The sequence below is a fragment of the Aythya fuligula genome, chromosome Z, assembly GCF_009819795.1.
Source record: "Aythya fuligula isolate bAytFul2 chromosome Z, bAytFul2.pri, whole genome shotgun sequence".
Lineage (NCBI taxonomy): Eukaryota > Metazoa > Chordata > Aves > Anseriformes > Anatidae > Aythya > Aythya fuligula.
In genome coordinates this window covers 40,404,890-40,421,649 of record NC_045593.1, presented here as the reverse complement: position 1 = coordinate 40,421,649, position 16,760 = coordinate 40,404,890, and the positions used below count along the sequence as shown (strand labels likewise).

At 41.4% G+C, this 16,760-nt stretch overlaps 2 protein-coding genes across 3 annotated transcripts in view; both read left to right on the top strand.

The window, feature by feature from the left end:
- The window catches only part of MAMDC2 (MAM domain containing 2), a 64,799-nt gene extending 55,370 nt beyond the window's left edge, over positions 1 to 9,429 (top strand). The window contains exons 10-14 of one of the 2 annotated variants that reach the window (XM_032206050.1): positions 1,342 to 1,435; positions 2,945 to 3,097; positions 6,677 to 6,936; positions 8,068 to 8,152; positions 8,501 to 9,429. In XM_032206050.1, coding sequence (XP_032061941.1) covers positions 1,342 to 1,435; positions 2,945 to 3,097; positions 6,677 to 6,936; positions 8,068 to 8,152; positions 8,501 to 8,562 — 654 coding nt within the window. In that variant the 3' untranslated portion in view covers positions 8,563 to 9,429. Of the gene's footprint in view, positions 1 to 1,341; positions 1,436 to 2,944; positions 3,098 to 6,676; positions 6,937 to 8,067; positions 8,153 to 8,500 lie in introns of those variants that run through there. The other variant, XM_032206051.1, reaches the window with a different exon arrangement.
- Positions 9,430 to 14,826: 5,397 nt separating this feature from the next.
- SMC5 (structural maintenance of chromosomes 5) overlaps positions 14,827 to 16,760 on the top strand; it is a 49,518-nt gene continuing 47,584 nt past the window's right edge. The window contains exons 1-2 of the mRNA XM_032205505.1: positions 14,827 to 14,916; positions 16,057 to 16,198. Of these exons, the coding sequence (XP_032061396.1) occupies positions 14,876 to 14,916; positions 16,057 to 16,198 (183 nt within the window). The 5' untranslated portion in view covers positions 14,827 to 14,875. The remainder of the gene's footprint in view (positions 14,917 to 16,056; positions 16,199 to 16,760) is intronic.

Sequence of the window (16,760 nt, the reverse complement as noted above, 5' to 3'; positions counted from 1 at the left end):
GGGCAGGGCCCAAAGGGTTATGGTAAATGGGGCTGCGTCAGGCTGGCGGGCGGTCACCAGTGGGGTCCCTCAAGGCTCCATTTTAGGGCCGGTACTTTTCAATATTTTTATAAACGATCTGGATGTAGGAATAGAGGGTATTTTGAGCAAGTTTGCTGATGACACCAAACTTGGAGGAGTTGTGGACTCGAATGAGGGTGGAAAGGCCTTGCAGAGGGACCTGGATAGGTTGGAGAGCTGGGCGATCACCAACTGCATGAAGTTCAATAAGAGCAAGTGCCGGGTCCTGCACCTGGGACGGGGAAACCCTGGCTGCACGTACAGACTGGGCGATGAGACGCTGGAGAGCAGCCTAGAAGAGAGGGATCTGGGGGTCGTGGTAGACAGCAAGTTGAATACGAGCCAGCAGTGTGCCCTGGCAGCCAGGAGGGCCAACCGTGTCCTGGGGTGCATCAAGCACGGCATCGCTAGTAGGTCAAGGGAGGTGATTGTCCCGCTCTCCTCTGCGCTGGTGCGGCCTCACCTCGAGTACTGTGTGCAGTTCTGGGCACCACAGTATAAAAAGGACATGAAACTGTTGGAGAGTGTCCAGAGGAGGGCTATGAAGATGGTGAAAGGCCTGGAGGGGAAGACGTACGAAGAACGGCTGAGGTCACTGGGCCTGTTCAGCCTTGAGAAGAGGAGGCTGAGGGGAGACCTCATCACAGTCTACAACTTCCTCGTAAGGGGGTGTCGAGAGGCAGGAGACCTTTTCTCCATTAACACCAGTGACAGGACCCACGGGAACGGGGTTAAGCTGAGGCAGGGGAAATTTAGGCTTGACGTCAGGAGGGCGTTCTTCACAGAGAGGGTGGTTGCACACTGGAACAGGCTCCCCAGGGAAGTGGTCACTGCACCGAGCCTGTCTGAATTTAAGAAGAGATTGGACTGTGCACTTAGTCACATGGTCTGAACTTTTGGGTAGACCTGTGTGGTGTCAAGAGTTGGACTTGATGATCCTTAAGGGTCCCTTCCAACTCAGGATATTCTATGATTCTATGATTCTATGATCCTTTGACATGCACTAAAAATGCACTCTCCTAGTAAAATGGCAGCTACATACAGATACATCATTTGCCTATAAAAATGAGAAAACACTTTCTATTTAATGAAAACATCTAAACCCACTGGATTTAAATGCCAGTCATTGGCAGTATTAGTATGTGCTGAATCAAAGTTAGTTCATCATTTCTGTATTGTAGATGTTAAATCAGTAGCATAGTGGGAAAACTCTAAAATTTCAGGCCCTTAGCAATGCCAGCTTTTTTTGGAGATACATGAAACTTCCTTCATATATTGCAGGTTGTCTTTGTGAGTTGGTGCAAAAGCTTCTGGGACTGTGGACTTGTGGCACTGGATGATATAACTCTGAGTCTGGGAAGCTGCCAGTCTGCTGGTAAGACCATGTGTATTTGTTGTTCAGCAGCTGCTACCCCCCTGTTCCCTTTTCAATAAGGGCACATCTTATACCTTCATTTTCCAAGCATTTCCAGTAGCTGACTTCATTCCACTGGGGTGTCTTTTCTTTTTTCAATATGTATTGCATTAATCCTATTTTTGGAGTATTTTACATAGAGTGAGAACCAGGTTTTGTTCACAGGGGTACCGGCTAACTCCTAATTAACTTCACTGACTTCAGTGCAGTTGTGTATCAGGGCTCTTTACTTTTGGGGCACACACCCATTTATAAAAGAAGTCAGACTGACAGTAAAGTGGCTTTAGGAGACTGGGGATAGACTCAAAAGCAACATTTTCAAAACACAGCATTGTTCTTTTTGTCCAGAAGCACAGTTGTGTGAAGCCAAGATACAGTCCCTTATCTGAGCTGCAGCTCTGAAATGTACACAGATAAGACAAGCCTAACTTCCATAGTGGGAGGAATTCAGTGTTTCTGAGACTTTACACTCTGACATGCACAGGCTAACCTCGCTGAACTCACCCAAACTCTCTCTTCTGGGGCTTTTGGAGGTTTGACAATGCAACGATTGTATCTTAATTTGGAAGCCATTCTCATAAGACAGGCACGATCTATAATCCCATTATTTTTTGGAACAAAACCATGCCTTTGAAATGGTGATGAGGCAGATTTACCATGCCATTTATATTGCCATGTAATAATAAGTATTTTATGACCTCTTCAGACTGGATTTCGTGCATTCAGGCAGCTAGCCATTACTGAACAGAGAGAGAGAAGTCACACATATAAAGCAACATGCTATTTTTCTAAAGTATTTCCAGAAGTTGCTGATTTTGCCTCTTTGTAGTTCCTAAGGGGTTTGTAAATGAATGAAGGGTGAAGAACTGGTATTTGAATTTATAGTCATACTAGGGCTATGACTTTGACTTTTTTATAATTATACAGTGACTGTTGTCACTGATGGCAGCAAAAACTCAGCTCCTGAGTGAGAGATGCTCAAAGGCTTCCTCCTTTTCAAAAGGGGAACACATTTTATGGTGGCAACTCCTGTAGTACAAGCTAAAATTGTAGCAGTCTGTTGTATATGACAGTGGAATCAGATGCCAAGGCATATCTATTAATATGCATGTTACACGAGCTGGGGCTCGTTAAACTGCCTTGGGTGCTACAGTAGTGAAGAAGACAAGGCTGGTAGAGCCCTTTACAGAGTCAGAGCTACAATAAACTATACAAGATGTTTTAAAGAATGTTAATAGATGTTAGTGAGCTAGACTAAGGCACAGATTTGCCCAAAGCTGTGAAGAAAATGAAACAAAATCTTGTACTTCAGTTTTAAGCTAATTTTTACAGGCTTGTGACAGCCCTAAGTATTGCTAGGCAGATGTAAATGATCTCAGCAGGTGAACAGATGCAATGTATTGTTTGTGTAATCTCTCTATATGTCTATCTAATATATTTACAGTTTTAAACAATGACATCTCATTATAGATCTATTGCCACCCTCTCCTGGAAAGTGTACGTTTGAAAAAGATGAGTGTATGTTTACCCAGAAGAAGAGAGGTCGTGGAATTTGGCACAGGAGAAGGGGCCCAACTCCCACCTCTTACACTGGACCAAAAGGAGACCACACTACTGGGGTAGGTGAGTTAAGCTTCATATTGAACTTTCAGAACAGATATTAGAGTTAATCAAAATACTTTGACATGATAACCTGGAACACAGAAACATTTTTTACTCTTCTGTTCAGAACAATTATTAACCAAACGAAGTAAGTAAGTTTCTTAGGGAACCACCAATATTTTGAGAATGTGGTGTTTAATCAGAATTATCTGCAGGCCAAGTGAAGAATCCAAACTTCACATCTCAGAGTAGCCCTTTCCCTTGGGAGAAAAAGGACAGGGTGACTCCCTGGGTCCTACAAAAAAGCCCTCTCCCAAACCCTTAGATTCTGCAAATATTCCCTAAAACAAAAATGCAAACAGTTGGGTGGGAGCTCATCTCTTCCACATAAACAACTTCCTATTTGAACTTAGAACAAAACATGGGTAATACAAAAGCAGTCCTGCAGAGCTTTTATCTTGAAAATCTGTTCCATCACCACACTTATGCCATTTTATTCTTTGAATGATGTAGGAGAGTAGGGCCCCCATTATCATGAGTGAGTTCACACAAAACTGCATCCAAATTCCCCCCCACCCCCGACTCTCCCAACCATAGTACCTGCTGACTTTTGGAAATGAATTACTGTGTTGGGCACTTGGGTTCCTGCAGAAGACCTCCACATCAATTCCACTGATGCCAGTATAACAAATGAAACTGCCCTAAGGGTTGTGAACTTTAAATGCTTACATGGGTTTAAAATTATTTTTGCTGCCTTTAGATTTGCCCTTATTCACAAGGGACAGTATTCATTCAACAAGCCATTCAACAAGATCATTGCAGACAAGCTAGCATACATACTGTAGCAATCTAATGCGGTCTGCTAAAATTTTTATCTGGGTCATTAAAGCAGTTGACCTGTTTAAAAGTCTCACCAAAAACTATTATTATTATTCACTATTATTGTATATCAACTGTGATTGAGTGTAAACTACATTATTATTACAAGCTACATATTATGGAAAAGGATTTTCTTCTAGCTAAGGAAATACATGTTTTGCCCTGTTTCTGATCACTTTATCTAAAAGCATGGCTTTGTGCACATTCAGCAAAAAGTCCCTTCCTATTCCCTAGTAAAATTTATGGAATATTTGCATCCAGACCAGGGCATGGAGATTAATTGCAGAGACAAATCTGTGGTTTGTGGGACTGTACAGCCAAAATCCTGCACATGAAATTGAGAATACAGATTGAAATGTTTCATTTAGGAACAAAATACCAGGCTGCAAAGAAATTACATTCTTCCACTGTTGGTTCTAAAAGGTGCAGATTCTAGGTAGAAATATGAATAGCCTTCAGAGATAAGGGAGTTTTAAAGCTTGAAATTCCTCTTACATGTTCTGAAATAAAAAACAAGAAGCATTTCTTACAAACCTGAGCAAATTCTGACCAGCTCTATCAGATAAGTTATGCAAATAAAAAAATCAGTCTATGTACAAATCAAGAACATTTTCCCAGTAATGATACCTTTGTGCTGTGGAATGATTTTCAAAAGGGATAATTTAAATTCTTGTCCATTTTCTATTTAGAAGCAGAGAAGAGGTGTAAATGTAATATCTGAAAAACTTATATTTAGGTAGTTAACTAGATGACAAATTGTCTCTAAGTCTTCGCTACCCTTATTGTCCAGTTTTTCTGCATCAACCAGCCTTAAAATAGGCGAGGATTTTTCCTAATGTTTTTTAAAGTTTATTTGGGAGGGTTTTTTTGAAATGTGGGTAACAATGTTGGAGAGGCGTCTGTAGGCTAGCTCTATACTATCTGCCAGACTCTTCTCCATAATAAAATCTAAAAGGAGTACATCATATTAAAAATGCAGGTTATTTTGGTAAGAAACTAGGCTCAAATCTGTCATAAGATTCAACATTCAGGTTCATTTGCTGCCTTTTTTTTTTCCTTTTTTTTTTTTTTTCCCTATGAACATTCCTGAGATAATACCATTTTTTCTCTTTCAAATACTCAGTTTTTTGATTCTCATGTTTCCAAGGACAATATCCCTCTACTCATAGAAAGACTTAAAGAGTTTCTTGCCAATGAAAAAGAATGGGATTTTAGCATGTGTTTCTGACTTCAGATCCATTTTCAGTTTATGTACTTTGCTAAGTAATCTGAGATCTGAGACTGACAGTTTGTGTTTCTGGTGAAGCAAGAGAATCCTTTAAGCCTGGCCTGTGACAGGAAAATATGTTTACAGCAATGTAAACATTTATTCCTGGTAACACACATCTGTTTGCAGCAAAGTGTGTTGAGAAGTAATGTGGGTTTGAATTCACAAAATCAAGAGATAATCTAGTCTTTCCAATACATTTATAATATGATTCAGGCCTAAAAACTAAAGGCAAGTTACTTTATGCTGCAGTGTAAGCTGCAGGTTTTGATGTCTAACTGAAGTAACTTTTAAGCATAGTGAATAACAAAATTCTTGCAGTCACTTGCACTAGATTTGGAATAAACAGCCTCAGGAATTCTCCAACAGACTGCACCAAATGATCTTTCCTTTACAGATCTGCAGCTGTAGATAATCATCCTTATCACCCTTTCTCTTTAGTGCTGCAGACCGCCAAACTGCAATCCTGGCTAGAGAGGATGACTTCAGCATGTGTTTGTTTAGGTAATAGGGCTTTGAGTATCCTGAGAGACACATCTACCAGCTGCTCTGGCCACTCTCAGTCTGTCTGCTGCCTCACTGATCCCCAGAAATCCCCTCACCCTCTTGGGGACCATCCCACCTCCTGTACTCACAGTGGCAGAAGGGCAGCTTTCCCACTCCAACATGACAAATAGGGAGTGATGGTACTGTATCAGGGGCTGCAGCAAAATCTGGATCCACCACCTGCTGCAAAACAGCGCAAAACAGCTGACACATGCAGCAGATGGGATGTGGGGGTGTTTCTCAGTCTTCTGATTGAGCTTACTCCAGTTGGAAATCTCTAAATGATGGATCTCAGGGAGGTGGGGGGAATAATTTTTCCGCCACCACTTAATGACTGATTTTCCCACAGATCTGAGTTCATGACAATCTCTCGTTCATTGATGGATTCTAGATAATCTAGTTTTCCTCACTTATGTCACAGAACAGAAATATCAATGATGTCATATGTGATTTAAAAGAGGCACTTTAGTTCATTTGCTTTGTTAATAGCATTGGCTCTAAACATAGCCTAAGCTGTACCCTCAGATGTATGTGCAACTATCCTTCCAGATCTGCAAATAGACCACTGTCAGAGTGCATTCCTGATTTAAGAATAAATGTAATTCTTTTTTCTTACTTTGCATTGCTTTCTATTATGTATTTCATCAGATATACATGTACATAGCTTTTTTTTTGTTTCTGTGTTCCTATATTAGCATTCACAAACTTACAATAACTACAATACACAGCTATTATAGTATCACTAATACTGCAATTTACAAACATAAAAACCCAAATATGTCACTTACAAGGAAATATTCCTTGTCAAGGGTTTCAGTCATAGCTTTGTATATGGTGAGTATGTTGAGCATAATGAACAGATTGAGAGAATGTATTTTACTTTGCTAATAATTTTATGTCTTTTTAAGGATACTACATGTACATAGAGGCATCCGACATGGTCTATGGACAGAGAGCATACCTAATTTCAAGATCACTAAGAGGGGTCTCTGGAAAACAGTGCCTGACATTTTTCTACCACATGTATGGAGCTGGGACTGGATTATTAAGTGTTTATCTAAAAAAAGAAGGTGATGATGAAGAGATTCCTTTGTGGAGAAGGACAGGGGAACAAAGTATCTCATGGCTAAGGGCACTAATAGAATATGAAAGTGATAGAACCTACCAGGTAAGAAAAAACAAACGCAATGCAGTCAAAGTGGTGATTAAGCTGCATATGTGCTAGAAGCTAAGTTCTGGGTTGCATAAAAAAAACACAGACAGCACTAAATGGACATCTGAACAAGCTGAAGTAATGCATAATTTATTACAAATGGAATGGAATGGGATAGAATAGATTAGAACAGAACAGAATAGAATAGTTCAGTTGGAACGGACCTTCAGAGATCATCTAGACCACTTCATGAGCATAGTTCATGAATTCATTAATTCAAAATTATTATTTTTTAAATTACTTAAATGCCATTTTCTCATACTTCTTGCCAGTAGCAGTAGTTTTTATTTAGGCCACTTGTGCATTTTTTTCCTTCTGCCGTCTAAAGCCTTGTCTAATTTTGATATTATCAATAAGCTGTGATAAAAAAACCTTTGTCTTGCAGGCTGATCTTTCTGAGGTGGCACCAAATGCAAGGAACGATGCAAATTTAGAGCTCTGCCTTTGATTTCAACAGTGTGGGAATCTCAGTATTGCCAGAGCCAAAGTCTGCGTCTGTTTCTGTCAAAGAGAAAGCTAAACTGCTATTGACTGAAACAGCACTGGGTAGAATACTGCAATGATCACTAACCAAAGATGTATTTGTATTTATTTTTTTCACTTTGCCTTATGACCCTGGAAAGTAATTAAAAAACAAACAAACAAAAAACACTTTTTCAGTAAAAGCAAGTTTAGCTTCATCAGTAAGACCACAACAGAATACTGTAACTTTATTTTTTTTTCTCCTCAAGTCTTGCTTCACTTGGGCAACACCTGACTATTTAGGCCAAAAAGCATGACAGACATACTAAATCATTGGAGTAAATTTATCAATGGTCTATAACACTGTCTTATGTCTTATCAAATTGTGAAAGCAAATCTGTTCCCTTCATCAGAATATATCTCCAAATTCTCTGACCAAATAAATCAGTCCAGTGATGGAATCAGTCCAGTGATGGAGTATAAAACTTTTTTTTTTTTTTTTTCCCCCAAGAAGTAGGCTTTCAGGACACACTAGATCCTTGAATAGACTGCATGGTTGGTTTTCTTTTTCAGCCCTTCTTTTGAGGCATGGGATCCATGAAAAGCTATATCTTATCTTTACAGATTATTTTTGAAGCAATCCGTGGGGTGTCGATAAGAAGTGACATGGCTATTGATGATATTCTGTTCCAAGCAGGACCCTGTTTAGGTAAGTTTAGCTTTACTTTTCCTAGGAGACATCTAGCAAGTCACATAGTATTTTTTGTACTTACACAGGTGATATGTCGTCCCTTGAATCCCCACTGGATGATCTGCTTTTAATATCATGCTGCTGCGTTAGTGCAGAATTTCTAGTTTTTACTAAGATGTGAGACCATCCTTCAGAATTCATACTAGTAAAAATCTTACAGCACTTTTAGCTGTATGGCAGTTCCATTTACATCCAACAAGATAATTATACTCTGTTATGTCTTTTTATGTGTGATAAAAATGAAAGAAATTACAGTATTTTTCTCTCTCTCCTCCCCCCCCCCCCCCTTTTTTTTTTTAATTCTAGAAGTGGAAGAAATTCAATTCTCATCAGGCTATCCCGACAGCTTAAATGAAATTGAGTATTAAATACAATACAGTCTGCTGAAAGGAATGGAGTGCATAGAAGGTTTTTACATGAGAAACTGCACGAACTGCCTATTTTAAAATGTGTTTTAAGTAAATACTGGACTTGTTTGGATATACAACAATGTATAGGAAGAACTCAGAGCACTCATGTTCCTCGCCTTTGCAATGAAATTATTGACTCAGGGCTTCTTAGACTGTTTTTTGTTGTTGTTGTTGTTATTTTTTTCTCTTTTGCATGAGGTATCAATTATTATATAAAGGCTTCTCATTTTGCACAGATTGTTCAACACAGTATTTTAGTGCTTTATTTTTGTGTGTAAATCTTTCTGGTATATAGGTAAAAAGGGGAAAGTAAAGGTACACAATTAAAACCCAATATTGTGTTATCTTAAATCTGCATTCAGTGAATGTTTTGCGTTGGGTACAGAATGGATTTTTGTTAAGGAAATCATAAATATTTTTAAATAATAAAGAAAATTGTATTAGATACTACTAATATCCTACAGGTTAAGTGCAATTATTAATGAGACAATTCCCTCTGGGAAACTCTAACACTTTGCAGGCAATTTTTTGTGTTTTTGTATTCTTTTACTATAACAAATATCTTTGTCATCCTTACCAATAATAAGCTCACCTTTAGTACTCCAGTATAATTCAGTGTAATCTATTGCCATTTTGAGCTATATGAAACAAAACCCTTTGAAACCATGTGTTTTCTGGCATACAAATCTTCTTTTCTAAATAAATTTATTTGTACACGCACAGAGAATGTACTTACACGTTACCCAACCACAAATGTCTTGCAATTATATTGATAAGATACTGAATTCACACAACTTGTTAATTTTTAAGATTTTTTAATGTGTTTGTGTTTAAGGTTTTGTTTTGAAACTATTAAAACTTCCTAATAAAATATAACTTTGAAAATTGTCTGCTTTGGACTTTAGTTATTGGTAAAACGAAAAACAACTGAACCTCATGTAACAGCCTGCATTCATTATTTTGAATATGAAGAAAATGGGTCACTTCATGTAAGACATCTGACAGAAAGCAGAAGGAAGCACCAGTATCGACTCATACAGGTGGTGCTTGCAGCCACAACATTTAAGCAGTTTCTGCAAGATGTGAGCCCTGAAAAATAGGAACAGCCTTTGATACTTTGAGAATGAAGGATGCAGCATTTCTAATGGGCTCTAAGAATCAACAGCACCTGGGACATGCTGGATCAGGTTTCACATTGTCCTCAGGGTACTCAGCCTCCTGACTTGTAAGTCTGGGATGGGGAGCAGGATAAATCCCCCATGATTCAGGTGAAAACAGTTTGAGTCCTACTGCTCCACATGCAGTGTCACAAGTCCATGGGGCCAGATGGGATCCACCCAAGGGTGCTGAGGGAGCTGGCTGATGTGGTTGCCAGCTGGCTGGATAGCTGGGCTCAGAGAGCTGTGGTGAATGAGGCTTTATTCAGCTGGTAACTGGTCACAGGTGGTGTTCCCCAGGGGTCAGTGTTGGGACCCATCCTCTTTAATATCTTTATTGATGATTTGGATGAGGGAATTGAGTGTTCCCTCAGTAAGTTTGTAGACGACACCAAGCTGGGGGGAAGTTTTGATCTACTGGAGGGCAGGAAGGCCCTGCAGAGGGACCTGGACAGGACGGGGCGATGGGCAGAGGCCAATGGGATGAGGTTCAACATGGCTAAGTGCTGGGTCCTGCACTTTGGCCACAAAAACCCCATGCAGCGCTACAGGCGTGGGGCAGTGTGGCTGGAAAGCTGTGTAGAGGAAAAGGATCTGGGGTGCTGGTTGCTGGCAGTGTGCTCAGGTGGCCAAGAAGGCCAAAGGCTTCCTGGCGTTTATAAGAAATAGTGTGGCCAGCAGGGCTAGGAAGGTGATCGTCCCCCTGTACTCGGCTCTAGTCAGGCTGCACTTTGAGTACTGTGCTCAGCTTTGGGCCCCTCACTACAAGAAGGACATTGAGGCCCTGGAGCGTGTCCAGAGAAGGGCTACAAAGCTGGAGAAGGGCCTGGAGCACAAGTCCCATGAGGAGCAGCTGAGGGAACTGGGGATGTTTAGTCTGGAGAAGAGAAGGCTCAGGGGCAACCTTAGTGCTCTCTACAACTACCTGAAAGGAAGGTGTGAGGAGCTGGGGGTCAGCCTCTTCTCACAGGTAACTAGTGATGGAACTAGAGGGAATGGCCTCATGTTGCACCAGGGGAGGCTTAGTTTGGAAATTAGGAGACATTTCCTCTCAGAAGGAGTAGTCGGGCATTGGGATGGGTTGCTCGGAGAGGTGCTGGAGTGACTGTCCGTGGGGGTGTTTAAGGAAAAGTTGGACATGGTGCTTAGAGACATGGTTTAGTGGGTGATAGTGGTGGTAGGGGGACAGTAGGACCAGGTGATCTTGGAGGTCTTTTCCAACCTTAATGATTCTCTGAATGCTTTATATTGGCTTCACCCTGTACTTTCACCCTGTACATTCAGCTGTACATTTAGAAGGAAAAATAAAAAAAGATCCAACCCTTTGCATCACTGTTAGGTTTTTCATTTTGGTGACACAAACAATTAAAGAGGTTGTTCCATTAAATACATTCAGTAATAACATCTACGTTTGCTTATTGACTGACATAGGTGGTTTATTATTTCCTAGAGACTGAGAGAGAGACCAAAGGAACTGACGTTTTAACTGCCTATCCTAGCTACCTGCTGGTTACCAATCATTCTTCATATTATAGTTTGAAAATAAAATCAATCAGAATCAATGGGCTCTTTCCTTAGAGTTAACACAGTTTTACGGTTGTTCTGTAAAGCTTATGTTTTGGTATCAAGAAAATTCAGATCAAATTATTTAAATAGAAAACAGGTGAAAATTAAGTGGTTGAAACCACCATGCTTGGTGCTTCTCCATACATCTGGTGGAACTTCTCTATAACTGAAATGAAGCACAAGACATAACCATCGTACTCCTATCTCTAACACCTTTATGCAGTGTGGCTTCATTCCACCAAAGTAATCAGATTTCAACTGATATGGACAAGAACATAAGCAAATTACTCTGTTCTGCTCACAGCAATTCTTTAGGAACCTCACTGGTATGATGATTTTGTTGGTATCACTGAGGGTAACATTTATCCCTGATGTGTGAAGCACTATCCTGGCTGCAAATAAAAACTCTAGGTTCTTCCCTCACTAGGGAACAACAGCACCTTTCCACCCACCTCTGCTTCTGCAAGAACAGAAGAACAAAGGGAGGATTTGAAAGGTGGCTTTGAATTACTTTAGTGCCTAGTGAATATCAGTCCATAGAATAGCAAATTCTCAGACTAGTCCCTTGAAAAGAAGGGTTTTAAAGCACCTGACAAACAGAAAAGATTCACTAAAATATCTCTACTGGCAAACTTCATTTTTTAGGTTATATAAAAAACATTCCATCAGCTCTGCTCAATTAGGAAATACCCCATCCACCTAATTTCTGCCCTGGATCCATTTTTTGTGGGCTGTTTGTTCCCCTCTCACTGTGGCAGTAGCTATACAGGGATCACAGCACGGCAAAGAGCAGTTCTGAGTCTGTTCTGTCTGTTCTGCAGTAGGCCTATTCACTGTCTGAAAATTTCTTCAAGAGTGACTGGAGAACCTACAAGTAATTGCTTTGAGCACAGTGGTGGCACAGTCCATAGAAGAACTATGAAGAGAAAGCCTTCAAAAGCAACTATAACACCTCAGACACTAAAAGGCTTATATTTGCCCTAAACTTAGCTTTGAGCTGCTGTGGAACCAAACTTAAGAGCAGAAGAAAATGCTTTTTAATGTCCTCTTGTTTAATACTCTTTTTATTCCTTAAATATTTTCCATTAGTTGACATTTTGTAATTATACTTCTGAAAAGAGAACCAAATTCTCATCTCAGTTGCACCAATAGAAATCCAGAATAACAACATAAAATATTGCTGTTATTATAGCTTTATACCAACGTACACAAAACTGTATTCTGGATGAATATTTTATCACATCAACATAAACCTAATGTAAATCCAAGCTTACAGTCTTGAAGCTTCAGTTGAACAGCTCAAGCTAAGCACTAAAAGACCTGGCACTTTATCAGTCTAGATCTGAACACAGCTGAAAAGTGTGAGTACCAGCACATGAGAGACCCACTGCTCCAAAAGGACTACCATGTAAGGTAAAATGCTAAGGATAGCACACTTTTCATGCAGCATGGCACACTGTCAGAAGCTTCTACCCCTCACACTTTGAAACAGTCTCATCCTCCCTCAAATAAACACTAATCCTGAGATGTAAATTTTTCTTAATCTTAACATTTCCTTTGGAAAGACAAAGCAAGAGAAAACCAAAAATCATCAGTTTGTTATTTCAAGCTTCTTAGTTACTTAGGAAAGAATGAAGAAAGCTTAAATATTCCTTTATGTTACTCTGGTTTGTGTTCATCTCCTTGCTGTTTTTTCCCCCATTTCTCTGCATGTTTTCTCTGTCCTTTTCCTGTCCATCTCCTGTGCCACTCCCACCCACCCAATGCCCTTTCTCTTTTTCCATGTTGCACGTGGTCTTTGTGAATATCGCGAGCATTTTGCTCTCATTGCTAGCTAACTGCACATACTTGAGAGAGGGAGTTAGGAGAATCTTATCAAGTAGCGATAGAGAATATGCTGCGCAAACGCAGATGGGAGGAGATTATGGAAAAGACTCCTTGGAACTAATTTTAATACGAAGTGGGGACAGGTTATGAATACATATAGGCGTACGGGGAAACTTTATGCATATGTAAGTCTTTTCTGCATATAACCAAGGCAAGTTGCTGCGTCAGGTGTGCACGACTTTGGCGGGACTACCCCCTCTGCTGCCCAGTGCTGAATAAACACACCTACTGTACAATCTGACTGGCTGTGGAGTGCGTTTTCCGCAAGTCATACTTCTTACCACTGAGTACTGTGTCCCAACTCACCGCTCTTACATTTTGTATTGGCCCTTAAATCTTCCCTCTATTCTTTGAAGAACTCCTCTTAGCCCCGAGCACTGCCTACCTTGTGGCCTTCAGAAGCTCTTTTTTTTCTAGCTCTTACTAGCAGCCACTCTCATCAGACCCTTGAAAATGCTCCATGACAAACTAGGAAAAGCAGATTTCTTCAGAAGAATCTGGCAGGAGGTTATGTTGAAATCATTCCTTATTCTAATGCCTCCTTCTCTTTCAGCCTTAACTGTTCATTCATGGGTCCAACTCTACCTCTCTAGACTGCGAGCTTGAGACATAACTAATTTAAGAGACACTTTTTATTATACAGAACATTACTAGGAATTAATAAATCAACAAGTAATATAATAAGGAAATATACTAGTGTTACAGGTTTACAACTCTGTCTTTCTGCACTGTTACACAGAATCACAAAGTTATGAATTACCACAAATCTTACGAATGGCACAGAAATACTCTCAGTTTGGTTATCCTTCCCTAGATACGTCATATTACTAGTGTGTGCTGCTGCTGGTTGTGCGTGTACCCTTCTGGATATGAACCTTACGGAGAGTCCTGCCCCGCATCCTGGGGTAGGCAGGTCAGCTGCACTGACAGCCCGTGTATCGGTGCTCTGAGCAGTTCCACGTGAGCACAAGTGTATTTCATTTTACATTTTATTTTATTTTATTTTATTTTATTTTATTTTATTTTATTTTATTTTATTTCTAAAATGTATTTATTTTACTTTTTTCCATTTATTTTTTTTAATTTATTCATTTTATGTATTTTTTCCATTTTATTTTTTATTTATTTTAATTTATTTTATTTAATACTTATTTATTTTTTAATATTTATTTCGTTTTATTTCGTCTCCCTCCAGCAGCCTGCCTGCTGCCTGCCGACCCCCCCCTTCTCCCCCCCAGGCGGTGCTGAGGGCAGCTCCTCGCGAAGCCTCCCCGCGGCCGCCCGGCTGTGCCGCCATCTTGCGGGCGCACGAGGGGAGCCCGCGCGCCGCGCGGGTGGGCGGGGCCTATCTTCCGAAGCCGAAGGCACTCAGGGAACGGCCCCCCCTCCCTCGCACCGCCCCCTTCCCTCCCAGCCAATAGGAACCCTCCGAGCGCGCTGCGGGCCAATGAGAGGCCCCGCGGCGGCTGAGCCCGCCGGTGAGCGCCCCCCTTGCCCCCGTGCCGGAGCCCCGCTGCCCGCGCCCCGCCCGCCTCGCCCTCCGCGCGGAGCGGGGGCCCAAGATGGCGGCGGCGGAGGCGGCGTGCGAGGAGCGGAGCGCGGGCGCCTCGGAGCCGGGCGCCGCCGGGGCGCCGCGGGGCGCCCGGCAGCGGCCGCGCTTCATGGAAGGCTCCATCGTCAGGATCTTCATGAAGAACTTCCTGTGAGTGCGCGCCGCCCGCCCGCCTGTCGCGACAGAGCCGCGACAGAGGCTGCGGGGCGGGGCGGGGCGGTGTGGTGGCTGCGGGGGGCCGTTGGGGGGCGGCTGCGGAGCCGTGAGGGGATGGCGGCGGCGGCCTGATCCCGGCCGTTGGGCGCCCTCGCCCCTCGGTGAAAATATATATGCGTGTTTAAGTATCTATTTATGTGTTTATTCGTTTATTTGGAGCTGTTGTGGCGGCCGGTGGAAGCCCGCGTTTCGTTTTGTGCTGATGGCTTCTCGCCGCGCCCAGACCGGCCCAGCCTAAAACACCTCCGTTGTAAGCCTCAGGGCTAGGCGCTCAGATGCGTCCTTTCCAGCAGGACTGTCGTGGTGTTGAGAGACTTGAGTTTGTTTGTTTGTTTTTTTTGGTGCTGGTGCCCGCCAACTTCCTCTCTGCCTGGTGCAGTGTGTGAAGAGAACAGCGAGCGGTGGGTTTTATTATAAACACATGGAGTTAAGGGTTGTGCCAGCAGTAGTAGTTTGCCGTGGCATTTTTTTCTGTGGTTACTATTACTAAGTATGCACGTGCAGAAAGCTAATGTCTGATACAAGGTTAAAAAGTGTAAATCACTGATTCTGGGCCAATGTTTCAGGTTCTTGTGAGTAACAGACACTAGTGCACACTGTCCAGCCTATCCGTGCGAGGTACCACAGAATCCACAGACCTTGCAGAGCTGAAAACCCATTTGCATCATATGGTTTAGGCTTGAATCTCCTGCGCCTGCAGTGCAGGTGGCAACTGGCATCAAATTCAACAGACTTGACTGACCGCCCTCTGTGTGGTTGGTTTTAACGTCAGATTATATCAAGTCCTAAAAAGTCAGTAGGAATTGTCTCTTTTCTTTTTGTGTGTGTGTTGAGGTTTCATTCTTTATTTGTTGTGAAGAATACTGCTGTAAATGCTCTGGCAGGTAGGAATTTTTTTCCCAAGTGTTTTAATGGAGTTCCAGCTTTCACTCTTGAGGTTTAATTACAGTATAATGGTTGAGAAATGAGTCTAGATTTGATAAAACTCATAATCTTTCGTATTTAATATAGTCAAAAAGTGGTTTTGAGGTGATTTATTGTGTATAATGTTCAAGAAAATACTGTGTTTTCCAGAACTTATGACATCTGTGAAGTACGTCCGGGACCCAACTTGAACATGATTGTAGGTGCCAATGGAACGGGAAAATCTAGCATTGTTTGTGCCATCTGTCTGGGACTGGCTGGAAAACCTTCTTTCATAGGACGAGCTGACAAGGTGACTATAAACTTTCTTAATTTTCATGTTTAATATAAATTTCATCGAGAGTCTTGCCCAAGGGGAGGGATGGATGGTACGTTTTCCTCGATTTACTTTGTTTTGTAAGAATATGAGGTGTGGGGATTGTAGAATGGCTTGCTCTAGTGACAAAGGCTTTTACCAAAGTGGTGGCCATACTTGCTGTTTTGTCTGAATTATCAAATGGAAACACCTGAATTGTACCTGAACCTAGAGTAGATTAGATGTTATTTCTGAAGATGGCTTCCACAGTAGCATAGGAAAATGCCACCAATAGAAATAACATATTCCTGATGTGACTGAGAGTTTTTATAGAGCCATGCTACCTTTATAAATTCATCTATGATTTAATGTAGCGACTTAAATGATTTGGGGGTTGAGCTATTAGTTTTTTTTCATTGCATCTATTGTTTTTTTGTTCCCAAAAGATTATATAGTGATATTGTAGGAGAAAGTTTATTTGTGTGGTCTCTCTTTTTTTTTTTTTTTTTTCCTTTTGTTTCCATCGATATTGTGGTTAGGTGGAACATATTTTGGTAGT